Here is a 26384-nt window from a genome sequence, read left to right on the forward strand (position 1 = left end):
ATTGGGAAGGAAATGCGAACGACAGGAAGCATGACCAACAAATGGCAAATAAGTTAATATGGGAAGGACAGCTGATTCAGAAAGTGATGGAACCAACCAGAGGGAAAAATATACTGGATGTCGTGCTGATAAAACCAGATGAGCTCTATAGGGAAACTGAAGTAATAGATGGTATTAGTGATCATGAAGCTGTCTTTGTGGTAGTTAAAAATAAATGTGATAAAAAGGAAGGTCTTAAAAGTAGGACTGTTAGACAGTACCATATGGCTGATAAAGCAGGTATGAGGCAGTTTCTAAAAAGTAACTATGATCAGTGGAAAACGGTAAATAAAAATGTAAACAGACTATGGGATGGGTTTAAAGAAATTGTTGAGGAATGCGAAAACAGGTTTGTACCTTTAAGTGTGGTAAGGAATGGTAAAGACCCACCTTATTATAATAGAGAAATAAAGAGACTAAGAAGAAGGTGCAGACTGGAAAGAAATAGAGTTAGAAATGGCTGTGGAAGTAAGGAGAAATTGAAGGAACTTACTAGGAAATTGAATCTAGCAAAGAAGGCAGCTAAGGATAACATGATGGCAAGCATAAATGGCAGTCATACAAATTTTAGTGAAAAATGGAAGGGTATGTATAGGTATTTTAAGGCAGAAACAGGTTCCAAGAAGGTCATTCCAGGAATAATTAATGAACAAGGGGAGTGTGTATGTGAGGATCTTCAAAAGGCAGAAGTATTCAGTCAGCAGTATGTAAAGATTGTTGGTTACAAGGATAATGTCGAGATAGAGGAAGAGACTAAGGCCAAAGAAGTAATAAAATTTACGTATGATAACAATGACATTTACAATAAGATACAAAAGTTGAAAACTAGAAAAGCGGCTGGAATTGATCAGATTTCTGGGGATATACTAAAGACAATGGGTTGGGATATAGTACCATATCTGAAGTACTTATTTGATTATTGTTTGGTCGGAGGAGCTATACCAGATGAATGGAGAGTTGCTATAGTAGCCCCTGTGTATAAAGGAAAGGGTGATAGACATAAAGCTGAAAATTACAGGCCAGTAAGTTTGACATGAATTGTATGTAAGCTTTGGGAAGGCATTCTTTCTGATTATATTAGACATGTTTGTGAAATTAATAACTGGTTCGATAGAAGGCAATTCGGTTTTAGGAAAGGTTATTCCACTGAAGCTCAACTTGTAGGATTCCAGCAAGATATAGCAGATGTCTGGGATTCTGGAGGTCAAATGGACTGTATCACGATTGACATGTCTAAAGCATTTGATAGGGTGGATCATGGGAGACTACTGGCAAAAATGAGTGCAATTGGACTAGACAAAAGAGTGACTGAATGGGTTGCTATATTTCTAGAAAATAGATCTCAGAGAGTTAGAGTAGGTGAAGCTTTGTCTGACCCTGTAATAGTTGAGAGGGGAGTTCCTCAGGGCAGTGTTATCGGACCTTTATGTTTTCTTATATATATAAATGATATGAGTAAAGGAGTGGAATCGGAGGTAAGGCTTTTTGCGGATGATGTTATTCTCTATAGAGTGATAAATAAGTTACAAGATTGTGAGCAACTGCAAGGTGACCTCAAAAATATTGTGAGATGGACAGCAGGCAATGGTATGTTGATAAACGGGGCTAAAAGTCAGGTTGTAAGTTTCACAAATAGGAAAAGTCCTCTCAGTTTTAATTACTGCGTTGATGGGGTGAAAGTTCCTTTTGGGGATCATTGTAAGTATCTAGGTGTTAATATAAGGAAAGATCTTCACTGGGGTAATCACATAAATGGGATTGTAAATAAAGGGTACCGATCTCTGCACATGGTTATGAGGGTGTTGGGGTTGTTGTAAGGATGTAAAGGAGAGTGCATATAAGTCTCTGGTAAGACCCCAACTAGAGTATGGTTCCAGTGTATGGGACCCTCACCAGGATTACCTGATTCAAGAACTGGAAAAAATCCAAAGAAAAGCAGCTCGATTTGTTCTGGGTGATTTCCGACAAAAGAGCAGCGTTACAAAAATGTTGCAATGTTTGGGTTGGGAAGAATTGAGAGAAAGAAGAAGAGCTGCTCGACTAAGTGGTATGTTCCGAGCTGTCAGCGGAGAGATGGCGTGGAATGACATTAGTAGACGAATAGGTTTGAATGGCGTCTATAAAAGTAGGAAAGATCACAATATGAAGATAAAGTTGGAATTCAAGAGGACAAACTGGGGCAAATATTCATTTATAGGAAGGGGAGTTCGGGATTGGAATAACTTACCAAGGGAGATGTTCAATAAATTTCCAATTTCTTTGAAATCATTTCGGAAAAGGCTAGGAAAGCAACAGGTAGGGAATCTGCCACCTGGGCGACTGCCCTAAATGCAGATCAGTATTGATTGATTGATTGATTGATTGATTGATTGATTGATTGATTGATTGATTGATTGATTGATTGATTGATTGATTGAGGCCAGAATTTCGATCTCCCCAGTCAACACACTGAAACTACCAGATTCCAACAATGCCTGCAACGTGTTTCAAGTAAGGTCATTCATATTTAACTTTGCAGAAAGATTGTTTGCAAGAAGTGTTAAACTATCTCATTAAATATGTGTATATTTGTTCTCCAATGTTTTTTCAACAGTTCAAGAGGAACTTACATTTTAAATACGGACTTCAACAATGGACATTTATTCCGTACGGGACATTACGGTGGGCTTGTCATATTTCAAATTATATTTCATTTTTTAATATTGAAGACAAGAAAGGTTTTTGCAAGAAGTTAAGTCAGTTTGTGTAAATAATGTATTTATATTTATATCTTTTGCGTTTCTCAAAAATGTCCTTAAAAAGACATTGGGTTCTTCCTTTTTTTTTTTTTTTTTTTTTTTTTTCCCCAGTTTCTGAATTTTGAGTTTTGTAATCTACCACGTGATTTTATGGCTGATGAAGTCTCAAATAGAGACTAAATATGTCCCTAAATATATTTGATATGTTTGTTAATGAAATAGTTCAAAGTGATGTGTATTGATTGGGTGGACCAAAACCTAACATTGTTTCTTAGTTTTAACTGTATCAATACGGATCTATATGATGAAGTTCATAAACTGTACCATTTCTGTAATTAGCGTAAGGATATGGGTGACTAAGTGTAGCCTATGCCTGGCCTGGCGTAAGATGACGAATTTGTCAACTTGCTCCTCTCAACTTGCCCCAGATTTCTTGGGAAGCGGTTTGTCCTTATAATCGACAGATGTGTCTTAATCAAGATTCCGTTAACACTGAAGTAAGTAAGAAATACATTGGCATTTAAAGAAAATAAAACAGTTAATTCGTATTGTGAGCACACTAGTAGTAGTAGTAGTAGTAGCAGAAGCTTCCTGCACATACCTCAGATATTTTAGTGCGACAGCGCCAGACACCTCCCCTACCACTGCATGTCTCAGACTGAAAGGAATTTCCTTGTATGTGTAAATTATACGTGTGAGATATCGCACCCAAGGTCACATGGTAGCCAACTTAGTGAACAGAATACTACAAAAGTTATGGTTGATTCATCATCTTGCCCCGGCCTCCCCTACATAGAAATAAAAAGGTTAACAGGGGATAGGGTGGCATGGAGGGCTGCATCAAACCAGTCTACAGACTGATGACTCAAACAATTGGCACAACTTATAAAAGAATTTGTTAAATTGCCAAAATTTTTTAAGGTAGGAAATGGAGATGCAACAGGAATTCTATGAAAAAACAGTTAAACTTGTTAATGAAGTTTGTTCCAACATGGTACCAAATCAATTCTGAATTGCCTGCTCATATACGGTAGCGTACTTGCCATTTCAACCGATATCCAGAACTGGTTCTGAGGTGCAAGTTCTGAATTCACACTGTTCCAACTAAATTCAGAACCAATTTTAACAGTTCATGGTCAAGACCAGGGACTGCGAGTTCTGGATATGTGCGTTACATTCATCCAATAAATGGCCTGATATGTATAGTACTTCTCATTGGAATAATGAGGTTATTCACCATAATTTGTTAAGTGTTTTATTAACGTAGTTCATAGATAACACTGTTTTAGTTCAGAACTGTCATTTACATGTTCCAACAATCATTAACAAAAATCAGTTCTGGAACTGTTCTTAGTCACGCATGTTCATTTAAAAATCTTTGAAAGAGTTTATGACTGGTTTGCAACTGTTTATTTGAACAAACCTATGGTCTTTGGTATTATTACTATTCCAGCTGTTTCTGGCTGGTGCAATCTACAGGTGATAAACAGAGCAAGTCTTACTTATGCTTCATTCAATGCTGAGCAGTACAGAAGTCGTAAAACCAATCATCCCCACCGAGACAGATGACACTTCAAGTGCTATAGAATACTGTGCATATAGACGCAAGTTTAGAAATCTCACACGCACGTGCAGTCATAATTCCAGATTGACCTAGACGATTTTTTCATTGAAATTGTACAAGTACTTTCATGCTGAGCAGGATATGAAATGGAAACTTCTGAACTAGTGAATTGAATTAAATATGTGACAAGGTAGAAACATTCTGACATGTCCATCTTTGGTGTTTCATCACACTGCCCTCTTAAAAATTTCTCTGTAAACTGGGGAAAAAGGATCTAGGAATCTTATAGGTACAGGTTGAGAGACATCACTCATTAGCTGTACATTACCAAATGTTATTCTGCATTAGTGTAGTTCAAACAGTGCTAGTTCTTGTTAGATTTAGGAAGCATGTGCATGATGTTTGGGGTTCAATTTCCTGCAACATTCATATCCCGACAATAATGTAGTTACACTCGTCATACAGACAACACATACACCTGTACTGGAATGAAAAAACTGACACAAAACGTGTTTTACACATACTGGTATAGGTTTTACTGTAAGATTTGCGACTGGGTAGTATGTCTCATAAATCAGTAAATCTCCAAAAACCGGGCGAGTTGGCTGTGCGCATAGAGGCGCGTGGCTGTGAGCTTGCATCCGGGAGATAGTAGGTTCGAATCCCACTATTGGCAGCCCTGAAGATGGTTTTCCGTGGTTTCCCATTTTCACACCAGGCAAATGCTGGGGCTGTACCTTAATTAAGGCCACGGCCGCTTCCTTCCAACTCCTAGGCCTTTCCTATCCCATTGTCGCCGTAAGACCTATCTGTGTCGGTGCGACGTAAAGCCCCTAGCAAAAAAAAAAAAATCTCCAAAAGCCAGACTGGGTGGCTGAGTGCTCTGGTATTTCAAGGTGTTCAGATACGCCAGTCTCTTCTTGAAAGATTTACTGGCACATAAAAGAACTTGTGTGGGACAAAATTCTGGCACCTCTGTATCTCAGAAAACTGTAAAAGTAGTTAGTGGAACATAAAATTAGTTGCATTATTATTATTAAATATAATGCATAAAATCTACATGTGGCTATTTCTTGATGGATGCAATATTTTTGCATCTGTCTCTTGGCACAGGCCAGAACAAAATGTGGCTTGCAGTGAAGTCTGTTTCATTTATGGCTGTGACAGTGTGGAAGCTGCAGAGGTATGGGCAGTCCTGGGTAATGGCATTCATGGTTTAGTGCATGTGTTGTGTAAACTGATGTCAGGAACAGAAAGAGAATGTCCATAGCAGAAGAAAACAAACAACATTATTAGTATGCTAAACAATGAATGAAAATCCACAGTCTGTTTCCAGTCATTCAACTGGGTCAGCAGTGGAATGAATGAAGCCTCCATCTAGCAGTGAGGATAGGAATTTCCCATTTTCACACCAGGCAATTGCTGGGACTGTACCTTAATTAAGACCATAGCCGCTTCCTTCCAACTCCTAGTACTTTCCCATCCCATCGTCGCCATATCATCTATCTGTATCGGTGCGGCGTAAAGCAAGTTGTAAAAAAAAAAAAAAAAAAAAAAAAAAAATGAGGATAGGGATTGTGCCAGCTGCCGAAGCCTATCTCATTCCTCTGGACCAATGATTAATGACTGACAGATGAAATGAAATGAATGAGATGATGTTGGGGAGTGTTTCTGGATAAAGTTGACAGGGAAAACTGGAGTACCTGGAGAAAAACCTGTCTCACCTCTGCTTTGTCCAGCACAAATCTCACATGGAGTAACCGGGATTGGATTTGAGCCACAAAACCCGTAGGTGAAAGGCCGGCATGCTGCCATCTGAGCCATGAAGGCTCTGTAGGCAACAATACAAAAACTGGTGAAAAATGAGAACAAATGATGTAGAATTCAGCAGCTGGCTGCTGCAATTCTGAAATTGAGAACTCTAAATGAAAACAAATTTCACCAAACACAGTCAAGATTCCCAAGATATTCTACTGCAGTTAAAAATGAGATAATTGCAGAAGTGTTCCCAATAGGCAGCATTTATGTCAGTAATTTTTAACTTATATGTTCATTTTATATTTTTGCACATTAAGCTTGTGAATTCCATATAATAATAATAATAATAATAATAATAATAATAATAATAATAATAATAATAATAATGCCAGTTAACGACTTCAGCATATTATAAGGTTTAAAATAAGATCAATAATATTTATTATGTTTATAATCTGATATCCAATATGGTCTACAATGAGATTTATTACATGTAATTCTTCAGCACAGCTGTATTTAGCCTGAAATATAAGGACTGCACTAAAATCAACAAACACATTGTGCAAAACATTGTAGAAAAATTTTCTGCAGTTGTGATTCCATACAGACCGATGAGAGGACTGACAACTAATTGTGACCTCTAGAATTCTTAAAACAGTAATTTAAACCCATCAGGCTGGCCAACACATAAATAATTTTAAAGAAAAACACTATAGTCATGTTCATCAGAAATTCATGCACATCCGTGAATACTGGTACACTGTCACTGCTCATGAATTAACTTCACCTCATCCAGACCAACCATGCCTTTCCAAATGACCAGAAGACAGCTACCACTGAAAACTGATAATACTTGCCAAATGATGTATTTACTCATGGACAACTCTATGTAGCTTTTTCAAGAGTCAGTAATTATAATAGTTTGTTTGTGTCAGTTACCAAAAATGACAGAGCCTCCGTGGCTCAGGCGGCAGCATGCCAGCCTCTCACCGCTGGGTTCCGTGGTTCAAATCCTGGTCACTCCGTGCGAGTTTCGTGCTGGACAAAAAGCGGAGGCAGGACAGGTTTTTCTCTGGGTACTCCGGTGTACTGTGTCATCTTTCATTCCAGCAACACTCTCCAATATCATTTCATTTCATCTGTCAGTCATTAATCATTGACCCAGAGGAGTGCGACAGGTTCAATTCCTATCCTCGCCGCTAGATCGGGGCTTCATTCATTCCATTCCTGACCTGGTGGAATGACTAGAAACAGGCTGTGGATTTTCACCAGAAATGACAAAAAACTTCAAGACAATTGCATTCTGACATAAAATATTGTATACAAAGAGATATTGTAAACTGTAAATACTCTCTTTACTATTTTGTGTACATGCTTTGCTGGGTATTAAACAACAATCCAACAACAGGCTAAATCATTTTGAACCGGGCGAGTTGGCCGTGCGTGTAGAGGCGCGCGGCTGTGAGCTTGCATCCGGGAGATAGTAGGTTCGAATCCCACTATCGACAGCCCTGAAGATGGTCTTCCGTGGTTTCCCATTTTCACACCAGGCAAATGCTGGGGCTGTACCTTAATTAAGGCCACGGCCGCTTCCTTCCAACTCCTAGGCCTTTCCCATCCCATCGTCGCCATAAGACCTATCTGTGTCGGTGCGACGTAAAGCCCCTAGCAAAAAAAAAATCATTTTGAGGGGGAATAGGGCCAGGAAAGGCTGAATGTGCAAAAGTTTTGTATTGATCTACTGTTTTGATTATATATTTTGCTCGTGCATAGATTTATATGCCTTTCCAGACCATTGTGGAGACATCAGAGGTCCTTTGTTTCATTGTGGTTGGTACATATTTTCCCCTTCATCCATCTCTCTCGCTCTCTCTCTCTCTCTCTCTCTCTCTCTCTCTCCTTCTCTCTCTTTCTCTCTCTCCACAGGATGAGGTGAGTTGTCAAAGCAATGAGAGAGTTTCCACCATACTGATCGATCTTTAGTCAGCTGCAAAGCTTCGAATAAGGATTTTTTAGCAAGATCTGATCAACCCATGTCATAGATGCTCGCTCTTGAGGTCTCCCTCCTGGTACCTTCCCTTCAACAACCACCTTCTCCATGGCTACCTTGCTCCTTGAACTATGGCCAAAGTATCTCAAGAATGCTTGTTGGATCTTCATGTGCCTGGCCTAGACTGATTTCAAGAACTGAAGTGTTGGTCCAGTGTTTTGTCCTAGATATGCACAGGACTTGATGGTAGACCCACATTTATGTTCATAGAGGCACCCTTCGTGGCTCAGTGGTAGTGTCAGCCTTCAGGTCTTAAAATTGCGATCTAAGCTGGCAGAGGTAGCTACAATTTTGAAGGGTGGATAGAAGTCCATTCAACTCACTGTCGTACGAAGAAGTCACCGTGTGAAAGATATCTGGTGATACATTTGGTGTTTACCCTACAATATTAATTAAAACTCAGTAGAGGGGTCAAGACAGATCCTTGTGGCAGCCCATTCTTTAGCTTCATCTGTAAACTCATCTTGTTGCCCATTAGTATTTGGAAACATCGGTTACAGAGCATTTCATTGGTGAGATTGCCAGTTTTTAGGCTTGGGATGACTTGTAGAAGATTCAGTATGACACCTTGCCTCCAGACAGTGTCATATGCAGCTGTCAGATCAATGAATATAACTGCTGATTTCTCTCGATTCTGGAAGCCAGCTTCTATGACGGTTGTTAATGAGAGGACTTGATCTGTGTAGCTGCGATTAAGTCTAAATCCTGCCTGTTGGACCGGTAAATTTTCAATGATCTTCTGACATATTCTATTGTACACCATTCTTTCCAGGAGTTTATATAACATACTAAGTAGAGCTATGGATCGATAACTTTCTGGCCTTGTCATTTGGTTTACCTGGTTTCAGTAAGGCTATTACTTTTGCTAGTTTTATTTCATGAGGTATGTTGCCCGTTTGCAGAATGTTTGTGAAGAATGCGGCCATCCACTTTTTCACATACTTGCCACAGTGCAAAAGGAATTTTACGTGAATGCCATCAAAGCCCAGGGCTTTCCCTGGTTTTATTTCTTTTATGGCAGTCATTACTACTTCAATGCTGAATGGTAGAGAATATTCAGGTTCAGCTTTGCAAGCTGTTTTGATGCCCTTAATTTCTTCTTTGCTGCGATAGTATGTGCTCAGACATCAGGCGTCCTTGAGGTGGTCACGTTGTTGGCTGCAATTTGATCGGGGGTAACAGCATCATATGTGCGAGCTCTTGGGGAGCCACCACCTAGTTTTCTGAGCAAAGACCAAGCTTTCCTACTTGGACGTACGGAAGTCCAGAGATTCAACAGTCTCAGTCCACTTTATACGTCTAGCTGTATCGATATTACTCAGCAGATATTACTTTAACAGAATAACTTGTATAGGGTTAATAAGAAATTACAGGTTTTCACACTCTTCTGTTCAGCCAGGAAAACATACCTTACTAAAACATCTTGGAATACACTTCTTTGTTGTACCACCATATTTTTCCGAATCCAAGATTGTTTTTTCTCACTCTCTTGTGAAAAGTCACGGGTTGTCTTGCATTCGCGACCTAGGAGTAATCGAACACCACTGACAGCTACCGCAGTAACCACGCCGGTCCCCTTCACACACACACACACACACACACGCCTACATTCTCCCCAGTGCACGTGCGCGCATTAAAACTCGTTGATTATAGTTATAAATTTCATTGGTTCCGTATTGAAGTGGGATTACAGTAAAATTGAATTAAATTAAATTCTCTCAAGGTCCACCTATTCAATACAATGATGTTTTATTGTGATTCAATCACATGTCAAATGGTACTGGTTTCAACATCTTGTGTGCCATCATCAGCCTTAAGTACAAATTAAACAATATATATATATTCCTAAAACATCTAAAACACATTTTAACACATTATAAAATACAATTACTGTAGTGATACATGAGATAAATTAAAATTATGTTACAATTGATTGCTGTGATATCAAATTCTTAAAATTCCAGCTGGAATTGTACATCCAGTGTACTACAGTAATTGTATTTTATAATGTGTTAAAATGTGTTTTAGATGTTTTAGAAATATACATATTGTTTAATTTGTACGTAAGGCTGATGATGGCACAAAGATGCCGAAACTAATACCATTTGACATGTGATTGAATCACAATAAAACGTCATTGTATTGAATAGGTGGACCTTGAAGGAATTTAATTTAATTTAATTTTAATTTAATTTAATTTTACTGTTAAAACTCATTGACCATCAATGTCCGCATCTTTATTATACATCGCTAGCTGCTGCAACCTGTTGTACAGTGCCTCTGTGTAATGTCACCAGTTCTTGGAAAATAGTGGAGAGAGAATGACATTCTATTAGCCTCTATAGAAATATTTCTCAAATCCGCAAAATAGGATCAAAGCATGCAAGCCTTCATATTCTTAGAAAGGCCATGGCTACTCTGTGGCAGAGTCTACTGTACCTGACGCTTAGTAAAATTAACAGTTCTATAGACAGCAGAAATATTTTTGTGATGAATTGTGTTATTGTAAAGACACGTGGATCAGTTTTTGCTGGTAAATTTTCACTGGATTCTCGTCGATATCGTGATGCCAATTTTAAGTTAATACTTATTAAACTCTCAGAAATAAAGAATAATTGTGCATCTGCAAGAAAATACGGCATAACTAAAACCAAAGTTCCACTTTAGCGTGAAGACAAAGATAGCGCATAAAATGTGTACTATACAAAAAATGCATCCAGTGGCCCACAACAAGGATGCTTGAAAGAAGTTGAAGATGAAATTGTGAGGTATGTGTGTGAAAAACGTAAGAGTGGAATGGCCATACCACGGCGCAATTAACTCGACGTTCAGCATCTGGGTCTTCATTATACCTCGCTAGCGAAGTCGGCTGAAGCCGGAAAACGAGACGCGTGCGTTTAGCAGCAGCCAGTTTTACCTGACACTTAGTAAAATTGCCGGCAAGTTTTCAACGGATTCTCTTCAATATTATGATGCCAATTTTAAGTTAATGGTTATTAAACTCACGAAAATAAAGAACAATTGTGCATCCGCAAGAAAATATGGCATAACTAAAGCCAGTGTTTGGCGTTGGCTTGAAGAGAAAGTCAAAAAATGTGTATTGTTGAAGAAAGGAATTCATATGATTTAAATTTTTTAAGGAAAAAGTGGGGGTCGCCTTGTACTCAGGGTAGTCTTGGATTCAGAAAAATACATAGCTCTAAAATGGAGAGAGACAAGAGGGATGTGTGCATGTTGAGTAGCATTCATGATACAGAAATGCAAACGCATTGGACAGGAAAGGCAAAACAAAGGAAGAACTAGTAGTGTGCATCAAATACGTCATTGGAGGGGTTGATTTATCCGGCCAGTACTTGGTCACCTACATTACCACTAGGAAACAAATGAAGCGTTACTATCACAAGATTTTTCACTATATATTGGACATCAGTGTGTTAAGTTCATTTGTTTTGTACCATAAGCAGGGTGGAAAATTCAATAACTTCCAGTTTTGGGTGCATATTGTGCAGAAAATATTCAGTAATTTCATTGTATTGACTCTCATTGAAGCTTTGCCAGCCAGATTGGTTAGACCGTTACCATTAGAAGGCAGTTCTTAGGAAGGCATTTTTCAAACCTAAATCCTCCAATGAATACCGGGAAACACTCCAGCAAGATGTGCATGGATGTGTTTCAAAGAGAGGCGTGACCCTCAGAATTACTGCAACGTTTGTGATGTGCCACTTTGCCCTGCCCCATGTTCCAGAATCTGTTATACCGTTCAGGACCAAGCAGTAAAAACTGAAGTGTAAATGGTGTAAATAGTATTTCAAGAAGTCTAAATAGTGTGAAGTGAACATATAACAAGAATACATTTTCATATAGCTAATGCACTGGTATTAGCTGTGATGTACTGGGATATTTTATCTGGAGGAGCCTTTGTATGAGTGAACCTTTGTAAACAGAGCTTGATAGCTGCAGTCGCTTAAGTGCGGCCAGTATCCAGTATTCAGGAGATAGTAGGTTCGAACCCCACTGTCGGCAGCCCTGAAAATGGTTTTCCGTGTTTTCCCATTTTCACACCAGGCAAATGCTGGGGCTGTACCTTAATTAAGGCCACGGGTCCTTCCTTCCCACTCCTAGCCATTTCCTGTCCCATCGTCGCCATAAGACCTATCTGTGTCGGTGCGACGTGAAGCAACTAGCATACATACATACATACATACATTATCATTATAGACTGTTATGCCTTTCAGCGTTCAGTCTGCAAGCCTCTGTGAATTTACTAAACGTCGCCACAATCCTCGATTTGCAACTAGTGTTGTGGCCTCATTTAGTTCTATACCTCTTATCTTTAAATCATTAGAAACCGAGTCTAACCATCGTTGCCTTGGTCTACCTCTACTTCTCTTACCCTCCATAGCAGAGTCCATTATTCTCCTAGGTAACCTATCCTCCTTCATTCGCCTCACATGACCCCACCACCGAAGCCGGTTTATGCGTACAGCTTCATCCATCGAGTTCAATCCTAAATTAGCCTTTATCTCCTCATTCCGAGTACCCTCCTGCCATTGTTCCCACCTGTTTGTACCAGCAATCATTCTTGCTACTTTCATGTCTGTTACTTCTAACTTATGAATAAGATATCCTGAGTCCACCCAGCTTTCGCTCCCGTAAAGCAAAGTTGGTCTGAAAACAGACCGATGTAAAGATAGTTTCGTCTGGGAGCTGACTTCCTTCTTACAGAATACAGTCGATCGCAACTGCGAGCTCACTGCATTAGCTTTACGGCACCTTGATTCAATCTCACTTGCTATATTACCATCCTGGGAGAACACACAACCTAAATACTTGAAATTATCGACCTGTTCTAGCTTTGTATCACCAATCTGACATTCAATTCTGTTGAATTTCTTACCTACTGACATCAATTTAGTCTTCGAGAGGCTAATTTTCATACCAAACTCATTGCACCTATTTTCAAGTTCCACGATATTAGACTGTAGGCTTTCGGCACAATCTGCCATTAAGACCAAGTCGTCAGCATAGGCCAGACTGCTTACTACATTTCCACCTAATTGAATCCCTCCCTGCCATTTTATACCTTTCAGCAGATGATCCATGTAAACTACAAACAGCAAAGGTGAAAGATTACAGCCTTGTCTAACCCCTGTAAGTACCCTGAACCAAGAACTCATTCTGCCATCAATTCTCACTGAAGCCCAGTTGTCAACATAAATGCCTTTGATTGCTTTTAATAATCTGCCTTTAATTCCATAGTCCCCCAGTATGGCGAACATCTTTTCCCTCGGTACCCTGTCATATGCTTTCTCTAGATCTACGAAACATAAGCACAACTGCCTATTCTTCTCGTAGCATTTTTCAATTACCTGGCGCATACTGAAAATCTGATCCTGACAGCCTCTCTGTGGTCTGAAACCACACTGGTTTTCATCCAACTTCCTTTCAACGACTGATCGCACCCTCCCTTCCAAGATGCCAGTGAATACTTTGCCTGGTATACTAATCAGTGAGATACCTCGATAGTTGTTGCAATCCTTCCTATTCCCTTGCTTATAAATCGGTGCAATTACTGCTTTTGCCCAATCTGAAGGTACCTTACCAACACTCCACGCTAATTTTACTACTCTATGAAGCCATTTCATCCCTGCCTTCCCACTATACTTCACCATTTCAGGTCTAATTTCATCTATTCCTGCTGCCTTATGACAATGAAGTTTATTTACCATCCTTTCCACTTCCTCAAGCATAATTTCACCAACATCATTTTCCTCCTCCCCTTGAGCTTCGCTGTTCACAACACTACCAGGATGATTTCCTTTTACATTGAGAAGATGTTCAAAATATTCCTTCCACCTCTCCAGTGATTCCCTGGGATCTATTATGAGTTCACCTGAATTACTCAAAACACTGTTCATTTCCTTTTTCCCTCCCTTCCTAAGATTCTTTATTACTGTCCAGAAAGGTTTCCCTGCTGCTTGACCTAGCCTTTCCAGGTTGTTACCAAAATCTTCCCATGACTTCTTTTTGGATTCAACAATTATTTGTTTCGCTCTGTTTCTTTCATCTACATACAACTCCCTATCTGCCTCGGCCCTTGTTTGGAGCCATTTCTTATAAGCCTTCTTTTTACGTTTACAAGCTGCTCTCACTTCATCATTCCACCAAGATGTTCGCCTTTTCCCATCTTTACACACAGTTGTTCCAAGGCATTCCCTGGCTGTTTCTACTACAGCATCCCTGTATGCCACCCATTCACTTTCTATATCCTGAACCTGCTTACTGTCTACTGTTCGAAACTTCTCACTAATCATATCCACGTACTTCCGTCTAATTTCCTCGTCCTGGAGATTTTCTACCCTTATTCGTTTGCAGACAGATTTCACTTTCTCTACCTTAGGCCTAGAGATACTTAGTTCACTACAGATCAGATAGTGGTCTGTATCATCGAAAAATCCCCGGAAAACTCGTACATTCCTAACAGATTTCCTGAATTCGAAGTCTGTTAAGATATAGTCTATTATGGATCTGGTACCCCTAGCCTCCCATGTGTAGCGGTGAATAGCCTTATGCTTGAAGAATGTATTCGTAACAGCTAAACCCATACTAGCACAGAAGTCCAGCAAACGCTTCCCATTCCCATTAGCTTCCATATCTTCCCCACATTTACCAATCACCCTTTCGTATCCTTCAGTTCTATTCCCAACTCTCGCATTGAAATCGCCCATTAGCACTATTCTATCCTTGCTGTTTACCCTGACTACGGTGTCACTCAATGCTTCATAAAACTTGTCCACTTCATCCTCATCTGCACCCTCACATGGTGAATACACGGACACAATTCTAGTCCTAATTCCTCCAACTGACAAATCTACCCACATCATTCGCTCATTTACGTGCCTAACAGAAACTATGTTCCGTGCAATGTTATTCCTGATAAAGAGCCCTACCCCAGACTCTGCCCTTCCCTTTCTAACACCCGTCAAGTACACTTTATAATCTCCTATCTCTTCCTCGTTATCTCCCCTTACCCGAATATCACTTACTCCCAGCACATCCAGCTGCATCCTCTTTGCTGACTCAGCCAGTTCTACTTTCTTTCTTCCATAAGCCCCATTAATATTGATAGCTCCCCATCGAATTCCATTTCGTTCGCAAAGTTGTTTCCAAGGAGTCCCTCGCCTGTCAAATGGGAGTGGGACTCCGTTACTCCCATAGGTCCGAGGCTTGCTTAAAATGTTCTGAGCTCGGTCGATTCATGAAGCAGGATGCTGCCCTACTTGCACATAGTCCAAGTGAGGATCTCTCCTCTAACGGGTTATGGACCACCGGTGGATTGTATAGTCCTAGCCGCCTGAGCACAAGGAGGGCCAGGACTCAGAATATGTCCGAGATGCCCACTCCCATTCCATAGCAACTGGTATCCCGACTCTCAGGACCACTTACTAGGCCACTCAGCCGTTGCCCATGGTTCACGAACTAGGACGTGACTACAGTAACCCACAAACATAGCAAAAAAAAAAAAAAAAACCTTTGTAAAACAAAATTCTCATTTGAATGTCTTGTCATTGTATTAGTTTTCATTATTTTCATTATCAGCAGTTATTCTATTATGATATAGTCCATAATATGTCAAATGATATTTTGTGATCTTGGTCTGAGACCACCTAATTAGGTAATAGGAAATGTGGCATTGCTTAGGTGTTCATGATTGGGATATCCAACAATGGTCTCTGAATACATGGTCATTTTAGAACCCTCATTTCTCCCTTGTTGTTTTCTTCTTCTGCTTGCACTATCCAGTTAAGCAGAAAGTCATCAGAAGGTTTTGTCTCTGTGACTGATGACCTTAGTGTTTCCATGTCTGCATCCTTCGTTGATAGGACACATGGTTAATTAATTGTCTTGACCACCTTGTCCTAGCAACGCATTAAAACCAAGCATGTGGCCATGCGGTTAGGGTCGCGCAGCTGTGAGCTTGCATTCAGGAGATACTGTGTTCGAACCCCACTGTCGGCAGCCCTGGAAATGGTTTTCCATGGTTTCCCAATTTTACACCAGGCAAATGCTATGGCTGTACCTGAACCCTTTTCAGTCCAATTTTCTGTCACATGTTATAGCAGTCTGGTCCACATTAATTTTGCACATTTTTACCTCGTCAGATTAAACTCAGAACTTTTATTAGTAACTCTAATTATAATATTATTATGATTATTATATTACATAAACATGAGTCTAGTGAGTTACTTACAGGTTTACACAAAAGTCATCAGTGAAGGAGTGAAAAATATCATAAAAAACAGAAGTGGAGTGATCCAGCTAGGAGGAACCTACGGTCCTCTAGTTTCCTGACCTGATGAATAACTTAGTCTAGGAGGCTCACTATCATGAAATGTTACATTCTGGTAAACACTATTGTCATTTGCATTCCCATTTGTATGTGCGAAAGAATTTTCAGGATCACTGTTACCCAAATGATCAATACTGACCTGAGAAGCGTCATCATTGCTGTGTGCCGTATCCCTTCCTCCACCCTGGCCCATTATCTTCGTGCATCTTCTTGCTTTTGTAGCGGGCATTGGAACTTCCTCTTCTGAATCTTCAGAAACATCATATGATGGTCCGGGATCATTCCGTGCTTTTTTACACATGGGTCCAGTCGCTGAAGTTTCACTTGCAATGCTGGAGTTCACTACACCTTCATCTTCACTTGACAGTTCTCTAAACAAATAATCATCGTCACTGCTGTCTAAATAAACGTGCATACTTATTTCTCCTTCATTCATATTTGCTGCTTTTATATCGCAAATTCAACTCAGAGAATTCGCATTCACAGATTTATTGATGTTCTTTGATCGCCATATCATCTATCTGCTTCGGTGCGGCGTAAAGCAAGTTGTAAAAAAAAGAAAATTATGCTAGGGATTGTGCCAGCTGCCGAAGCCTATCTCATTCCTCTGGAGCAATGATTAATGACTGACAGATGAAATGAAAGGATGTTGGGAGTGTTTCTGGATAAAGTTGACAGGGAAAACTGGAGTACCCGAAGAAAAACCTGTCTCACCTCTGCTTTGTCCAGCACAAATCTCACTTGGTTGTGAGCTTGCATTTGGGAGATAGTGGGTTCGAACCCCACTGTCAGCAACCCTGAAAATGGTTTTCCATGGTTTCCCATTTTCACATCAGGCAAATGCTGGGGCTGTACCTTAAGGCCACGGATGCTTCCTTCCCTCTCCTAGCCCTTTCTTATCCAGCCATCGTCACAAACCTATTCGTTTTGGTGCGAAGTAAAGCAAATTGTAAAAAGGAAAACATCGGAAACATTGTTAAGAAATGTCCTCTAATTGTATGTTAGTGATGTTTGTAATAGCATATGGTAAATAAATAAGCCAAGGCAAAATTCTGATTCTGTGCTGTTTAAGATAAGTAGTAGTTGAAGAAATGTTAAAAGTTGCAACATTGTTATTGTTAAGTTGAAACAAACGCAGTAAGTACTTGATGCTACAATTATTAAGAGAATGTTATCTGTTCCTACCAGTTGGACTGAGTGGCTCAGATGGTTGAGTGCTGGCTTTCTGCACTCAAATTGACTTGGCGAATTTTAGCTCAGTCTGGTGGTTTTGTGAGGTGCTCAAATACACCAACCGCACGTTGGGAGAAGTCTTCTTCTGGTTCTGTCTCTTCACAGAAAGATGGCAATTATGATGGAGTAATTTTTTCAATTGTGTGTTTACATATGAGGATTGCCATATCATGGATGTCGAATTACTCTCAGAAGTTCCATTCCCAGGATGATAACCTCCGGTCACGTTCAAGTTTCCCTTCTTTCTTGCCTTCCATGATTAGTTGTATACATATTTATTATTTCAGAAGATGTGATTGAAAAAGGCTGCTTTCCAACATGTTGTTCAGGTTAAGACTTTGCTTGATTTTGTGGAATGACCGAGTTCTTCCTTGTTGGTGTCGTCTCCCTATGGGACTTGCAACATTCTGTGATACATCCAATTTTCAGTGACAATAAATAACACTTCATGAAAAATGAGTTTCGAATGTAAGATCACAGTTGCACAGAAGATGTTTTAGTTTCAGAAAAACTATGCCTATGCCGATTCTACTTTTAATTTCTACATTTGAATTCCTTTTTTTTGTTGGCCAGCATCCTCGGTACTTGAATTGTGATACCATTTCAGTGGTGTTTCCATCCTGGGAAATAACAGCATTGGTGATTTTCTGCTTGCTTATTACTAGAGCATGGCATTTAATGACAAAAAAATAGCAAGGAAATTCAAAATTAAAAATGCATTTATGCCTTAAAAATGGTTAAAAAATGACACAAATTTTGAAAAAATTACCAATAAATTGTTTGTAAATCACTTATTTATTAATCCTTTAAGAAACAGTTAGAGATAATTTTAATAGATGACAATGCATTAAGTTTAAATTATTTTTGTTACTAACAAAGTAAATACCACTTTGCCACCCCTAGTGAAAAATAATGAAATATTTTAGAACTGGCATATTCTTCAAATACTCTCCTAGCAAATAGGTGTCATTTAATTAACAAAGAATATTTAAGAAAAACTTCAGTGGCTGTTTACAATAAATTCCAATTGAAATGCACAATGAAAACTTTGCGTAGGTTCTCAAATGAAAACAATTGCCTATTGTCTGCAAGTAACGATTTGTACATGGAGAAGCTTCTCTGTACCTCAGCTGAAACAATTGATGCATACTGAAAACAAGCAGTATCTCCCAGATTCAATTCACAGTCGGTAAGAGAAAAATTTTCACCCAACAATGCTTTGCCAATAGAACACACAGTTTTATACCCACTGTTCTTTTGCAACATCTTATTCAGTGTCACGGATACAACTTCACCCACTTTACCACACACACGATTCAACTCATTCACAACTTTATACACAATATGCAGCTGCTCCACTAGTGGCATTTGGGATTTTTCTAGAGCACTTATTGCATTAGGAAGGGATCCGAAATTTGTTTGTATGTAGGAAAGTTTACCTGCAATTTGTTTGTCAGCCAAGAGTTCCTGCGCTGTTTTTATTGATCCAGCCTTAGTTTTATCGAAGGAATCGACCACTTTCTTTACAACTTCAAAGTTCTCGCAGTAATAACAAGCCTCAATCCACGTTCCCCATCTACTGAAAACAGGTGAAAAGGGCAGGTAAATACCAGGAGCTTCTGTTTGGATTGCTAGAACTCTAGATGGGGCTTTTAGAAACACTTTCTTTATGCACCCAATTAACTTGTCAACTTCAGGAAAATTATGTCGTACCTCCTCCTAGCATGGGCTAGGCATGTGACATGCACCATTTTCGAGAAGAGTGCACATAACGAATTTGCAGCCTTCACCATGTAGGGTGCTGCATCTGTTATTAAAAGAAGCACATTGTCATTCCGAATGCCAAAGGGCCACAATAGCCTCAAAGACTGGTCAGACAGTTTACTAATTGTTGACCAGTTAGCTTTGTCCAGTTGCTCACAATGTAGTAGAAATGGTTCTTCAGCATTCCCTGCTTCCAGGACGCCTACAATAACGTTGGCTATAGGCTCCGTGCGTATAGCAATGTGCTGCTGCGGGTGGAAATAACAAGGACTACTTGGAGACAACAGCTCACCATACGAAGCTGGAATGTGTGTGACGTTTACATACATTTATTCAATCATTTTACAATGCTGCCTTCAGATGATTATTTTTTAATGTCACAAAGTTCCAGCAGGGCGCGTTAATAGATACTGTAATTCAGAGCTTTCATTCAAGACCTCATGAAATGGATTTGAATATACGGTGGATCTTAGCAGTAAAAACGCAAGAAGTAATTGGGTTTTAATACATTTTGCTAACTCTACAAAATGTATGTTAACTAATTTATTATTTTTTTTTTTTTTTAGTTAACAGTTACAAACAAATTATTATAGCAATGTTATATTTGTAAAGTAAGCTGGAAGAGTACATCTTTTTTTAAAGCACAACATCATAACAGATACATTGTATTCTATTACCATAGTCGTAAAGATAGCCAGTATAATAATAATAATAATAATAAGAAGAAGAAGAAGAAGGAGAATATACCATACCGTGCTACAGATCACAACCTCACGAAATGGATTTGAAAAGGCAGTAGACAATCATAATTATGGAAATAGGCCTCTATCACACAATATCACTAGCTCACAGAAATACTGCATTTTACATTCGTAAACTCCTGTTCTCGCCCCGAGGTGGTGCATCTATTTCCAGGTACACTCCTAATGAAAATGAACTGCATGTACCGTTTCAACCACATACCAGCCCTCATGCCAATCTTCAATTTCAGGAAGTATCGGGAATCAAGCCCGTGCCCGCGACGAAGGTAAATAGTAATGCTAACCGTTATATTACTGAGGTGGACTTGATCATATTGTACAGTAAATACAGACACACAATAATTCATTGGTAACTGTGAGGGATTCTGATTTTTTTCTCCTCGTGCAAAATTTTTGATAGTGTGCATGCAGTTTCAAAATTTGGAATTTCAATTGGTCCAACATCACACCTATGCTTTTTATCAGAAAAAAGATCCTCTAATCTCTTCTCCTTGTTCTATTTCTATTTACCCGGTTTTGAGATGCGAGGTCCAGATCATTCACAGGATTGATCAGTACGCGAGGTGACATGTTCTGAGTAAACTGCATAAATAACAGCAGAAATATGCTTCCATGTACCAAAGCCTCCCTAACTGCATTAACCTATGCTAACATGATATCGTATTAGAAATAGGCCAATTATATTTTTCTGAAGACAGCATTGTTGAATGTGTACATGAACATTAATCTCGTTATCACCACAAATAATAAATAAATTACTATGTTGCCTCTATCGTAAAATAGTAGGGTATCTCTTATCACATTTGCAGTTATTCACTCTGTTGCTATTTCCTGTGAACTATTTTTGTTGTAAATTTAACACATGACCACTTTCTGCAAGCTTGGAATAATTTCATCGATTCTTGTTGCACAAAACACCCTGAAATCCCACTGTTATTATTTAATTGGCCATGGCAACCCGCAGTGAGACGACAGCAGATATGTGCGCAGTGATCGGATTAACTTACAATGTTCGCCACTCGCAGCGCAACAGTGCATTTCTCCCACCAGCGCATGGAACCTATATATCGTCCCATACTGTCTGTTGTTTCATCCATGCATACCCATATGTTTCCGTCTCCTATCGTTATCCTTATTTCTTGTAACGTTTTGTCATAGCACCTTCCAGCGTAGGTTCTTTTTAACAGTCTGGGATCTGGTATAGATTTTCCAGTCTCCTCTTCTGAGAATGTACGCAGCTTTGGATGGTTCAATTTGTTCAGTGGAATATCAGTGCATAAAAATGCTGTACACAATCACTCACAAAACGGAGAGAATGTTGAAGATTCACCCAGTAGTGTCTGGTGTAAGCAATGGTTTCTTTCATCTTCAAGTCGCTGCACACCATGTTTGTTTTCCTCGCAACACATGTTGTTCAACGTGTCTTGTCTCATTACAACTCAGTGGTTACAGACAGACGGTGCAATTAAAAAAAAAAAAAGCAATGCCGAAGTACTGACAGTGCTTTCGTTTGAACAATGAATTTGTATTGTGTGTGAACCAAGGACAATAATTGCACTTCATAAATTTGGAATCGTTAAAATTAATAATACCATGTGATTATCTTAACTTCGTAAATAGATGCTACTTTTGGAAAAATAAATGCTAATTTTGGAAAAAACAGATGCTAATTTTGAAACAAATAAATGCTAATTTTTTAGGTCCCTACATATAGGGGAAGCAGGTACTGCTTACAGTATTTTTTCTCGGAAGTGTAATAGAGTTGAAAATACTCTTTTCGTGAAAACTAGTGGCAGCAGGTTATGTTGCAAGTCTACCTTCTTTCTTGAGCAAGTTATTTGTCTAAGTTAAACATAATAGACAAGTATTGTAAACATAAATAATATTAAATATCCAAATATAACGAAATATAACACTTACCAGAAAACAATTAAAAATGACCTATCTCTTGTAAACGGCAAAAAATGCAACAAAAAAAATGCCCTAACAAATTGCCCTTATTTAACAGTCAATTCACGAAACAAATGTATATATACTCAAGCTATCTTTCGGCCTTCATACAAAAAAAAAATAAATGCAAAATCATCGGATTCCTTGCCCTACTGATTACCATGCATTTTGTTTTCTGAATGTTTATTTCCTTAGTTCATCGATACTGTTCAGAAGAAATTAAAAGCTAAATTGTCAGCAAGTATCATGGTACCACATGTTTTGGTAACTCATGAAGGTAACTCTTGTGGGACAAAATTTCTGACACTTTGGGGTCTCAAAAAAACCACCGACATAGTTCATGGGATGTAAAACCCATATCTATTTTAGAATTATTATTGTTTTTGCCAGCTTTGTGAATATTTTAATATTTAATGTTCACAGGACAATCTTTCAGAATACTTATTTGGTTGTAAGAAATTACCAGTTTTCTCATTTTCAGGTCAGCATGGCTGATTTTCTCCAAGCCCCTACTCCTGAGAAGTTTTTAAGTTTGGGTAATGATCGACTACAACTTATAATTCAGGATGTTGAGGTATGTCATTGTAATTGAAAAATTAATTTATGTCCATTATTTAAGAATGATTAAGTATGTAACTATTACAATATATTCCAGTTAAGGGTGCCAGAAAGCTCCCAAATCACAGTTTGGTTCTGATGATCAAGAAAACTAATATTGAATAGAAAGGGAACTAACATGTATATGAAAAATTAGAAATTAGAGGGACCAAGCCAAATGAGGCAAGGACAAACTTGATTTTTTTTAAAGAGGGGGGTTAAGCACCAGCTTCACATGAGACGTATTTTCAAGAACAAGAAGAATTGAAAATATTATAAGCAATATGGAGCCTCTGTGGCTCAGGCGGCAGTGCACCGGCTTCTCACCAATGGATTCCGCAGTTCAAATCCCGGTCACTCCCTGTGAGATTTGTGCTGGACAAAGTAGAGCGGGACAGGTTTTTTTCTGAGTACTCTGGTTTTTTCCTAGCCCCCCTGGTGGCCGTAATCGTTAAAGCGTTGAAGTCTGACCGGTCTGACACCATGGTTAACCGTTTTAAGTCTTGTTGGTCGAAAAGTTTCACCATCAGAATGTTGGCCAGCAGGGTGGTGGTGGTGGTGGTATAAAATTTCTAATAACTATATTGCATGCCAAAAGCCTGAATTAAATTTCAAACCTCTCCGCAGTGCTCATATGGAGTGAGGGCTGTTGATGGTGATTAATCCGTTGGATGGAGACGTTAAGCCTTGAGCAGACAAGTCGGTGCTCTTCGACAGGAGTAGGCTGTGTGCCGGCACCGGGTTTCACCAACTCCCTTCCTACTATCATATATCATGTCATTCATTTCATCTCATTAACTCCTCTGATGAGGTTGATGACAGGAAGGGCATCCGGTCATGAAAACCCGCCACGACGGATTCATCTCGCCTCATACCCGACCAGGGCCGGAACTGGGAGATTTGTCAGGGGGCGCAAAGATCAGTTTGCCGCCCCCATCCCCCAATGACCCTCCCTCTCCCTCCTCCTTCCACTAAAACATAATACCTCCATAAGCTATTTTTTAGATGCAGCAGTTGAAATTACACACCATATGTATACTATTAAGAAGCTTTATTTATGATAAACACTTATATTAATACATTAATTATATTAATACATAATACATAGAGTTTGTGATTTTTAGCATTTGCGATAAATGCGAAATACGTCGAAACTTTGTCAGTGTATGTGCCTTCATCTTATATGGCCCGTACGAGTGGTTTTTAGCAATTTTGAATTAGCGATAAAATGCAAAATTGGTTCAAAATGCGAAATTATGCAATTTAGTCGAAATAGATGCAAAACTCTCGGTTTTATACGAAATGAACATATATATTTTTAAAAACGATGCATTTAAAAAAAAAGAGATATGTTGTTATTTATTTCAGGAGAAAGAATTATTACGGCGCCCGTTGCGATTGTAAGGCGGTAACATACTTTGACGGACACTTCCGTCCTGGTGCACGGACCTTTAAAAGTTCATTATCACGGTTAGCTGGTCAGAGGGATTTATTCTGTTTGTTTTGCAGCCTACCCGATTGACGTCAGATGATACCCGAAGCTATTTTCTCTTTGTACATAGTAACTCTGAGCTTAAGTACGGAAAATAAAAAGCACCTCAGTTTGCCGCTCGTTGTGTTGTAAACAATCATGGCAGCATGAGTCTATGCTGTGCTTCGAATCAGTTCGGTTGTACAGTGTGCACGGTATTTACTTGGTGGTCGTGAGGAGTTTGTTCGTGCTTTGTGTTTTGTGAAGTTAGCGTGTGATGGCTGCCGCCAGTGATGGGAGATCCCTTCTGGATATCTCCAAGTTACCAGTTGAAAAGGAGATTGTGGTGGAAATGGACGATATTTCTCTAAATAGTCAATCTAATAATCAAAGTTCTCAAGATCCAATACCTAACAAACAAACCACTCAGAATACTCAAAAGTCAACATCTCCGATTAGTTCGGACGAATACACTCGAGAACATTCTGGTCCTTACATTGTTCTAGTAGAATCTGTAATGGACAAAAATGTTGGAGAGCTGCATCTTATGACCTTAGGTCGTTTATTTATGATCAAAATTTACCAGTAAAATCCATCATACGTAAGGGCAGAAATCGTCTTCAGCTTAAATTTGAGCATGCTACCCAAGCAAATAAATTTTTGAGTCACCCGTTATTGGAATATATTTGTGCACGGGCATATATACCAAGCACAAGCATATTCCGTGTTGGTATCATAAGAGGGGTTGATAAAAATTTGACTGAGGAATCTATCCTCCAACATCTCAAATCTGACTACATTGTTAAATCTGTCCAGAGATTAAAACGTAAAGCTGTTGTTAATGAGGCTATCGAATACCTTCCTACTGGATCAGTAAAAGTAGTTTTTCGATCCCAGCAGTTGCCACGATATGCATCTCTATACAGTGTCTTTCTGGAGGTGGAACCGTTTATCTTTAATCCCATAATTTGTAAAAAAATGCCAGCGATACGGCCTTACAGTCCGACAGTGTCGTTTGCAAACGTTCCCATGCGGCAAATGCACCTTGTCGCATGCTACGGATAAGTGTACAGAGCAGTATACCAAATGTGCTCATTGTAATGGGGACCATCCCACAGGACATGAATCATGCCCTGAGCACAAACAACAACAACAGCTTATTAAGAAAATAATGAGCACCGAGCATGTATCTTTTCTTGAGGCCAAGTCCAAGATTTCACCACCTAGCTACTGCCCTGCGCAACACCCCCAAAACTTTCCCCCCCCTTGCTGCTGAACATTCCCCTCCTCCTATTTCAAATCCGAGAAAACAAAAGTTTACTCAGATTATTACTCAATCACCCAGACCGCAACCCGCTCAGGGGTATGATCGAGCTGCACACATGGCTATCTTTCGGGATACCCCTCATTCACTTAATGTGCCTGTGAACATTAATGCTCCCCCACCCCTCCCCCCCCCCACCCCTTTCACAGCCGCAATTCCCGGCTCCTTTAGCAAATGTAATTTCCCCCTTCCATCTTCTGACCAGCCACAACGTCCCGTTTATCGCCAAAAAGACGACCTACAACAGCACATCCATAAAATTCTTATCCTCTTACTGCAAGTGGTAGGCGGTTACCCTTCTATACAGCATGTTATTTACGAATTACATGACCGGCTAAGTGATATTTTTTCTTTATATGATCAATATCGTCCAATGGAATGCTAGGAGTGTCCATCATAAGAAGAGTGATATTCAGTTAATTATTAATGAAACTCATGCACATGTTATTGCTTTCATCAGTATCTTGATATCTATCATCCTCCCAAACCATTCGCCTCTTCTACCCCTCGCCCGTTCCAGTATATCCATTGGTGGGATAAGGAATGTCACCAATGAATATTAACCCACAAGGCTTTATTCCGCACATTTCGTCGTTCTCTAACGCGAGATAATTATTTACGTTTGAAGAATCATATTGCCAAAACAAAACTTATCTTTAATCAGAAAAGACGTGCTGCGTGGAAGTCGTTCATCTCCTCTCTCAATTCCCATATGTCAGCTCTGCATTTATGCATTTATGGAACGCTATTCGTATGTTGTCGCGTGCCTCTCAACATCAAGTACA

General features: G+C 39.3%; 1 protein-coding gene across 3 annotated transcripts in view; it reads left to right on the forward strand.

Moving 5' to 3' along the window:
- RanGAP (Ran GTPase activating protein) overlaps positions 1-26384 on the forward strand; it is a 232050-nt gene that overhangs the window by 86344 nt on the left and 119322 nt on the right. For all 3 annotated transcript variants that reach the window (XM_067147370.2, XM_067147371.2, XM_068227612.1), the window contains one exon: positions 22689-22781. In XM_067147370.2, the coding sequence (XP_067003471.2) occupies positions 22689-22781 (93 nt within the window). The remainder of the gene's footprint in view (positions 1-22688; positions 22782-26384) is intronic.

The sequence above is a fragment of the Anabrus simplex genome, chromosome 5 (genome assembly GCF_040414725.1).
Source record: "Anabrus simplex isolate iqAnaSimp1 chromosome 5, ASM4041472v1, whole genome shotgun sequence".
NCBI lineage: Eukaryota > Metazoa > Arthropoda > Insecta > Orthoptera > Tettigoniidae > Anabrus > Anabrus simplex.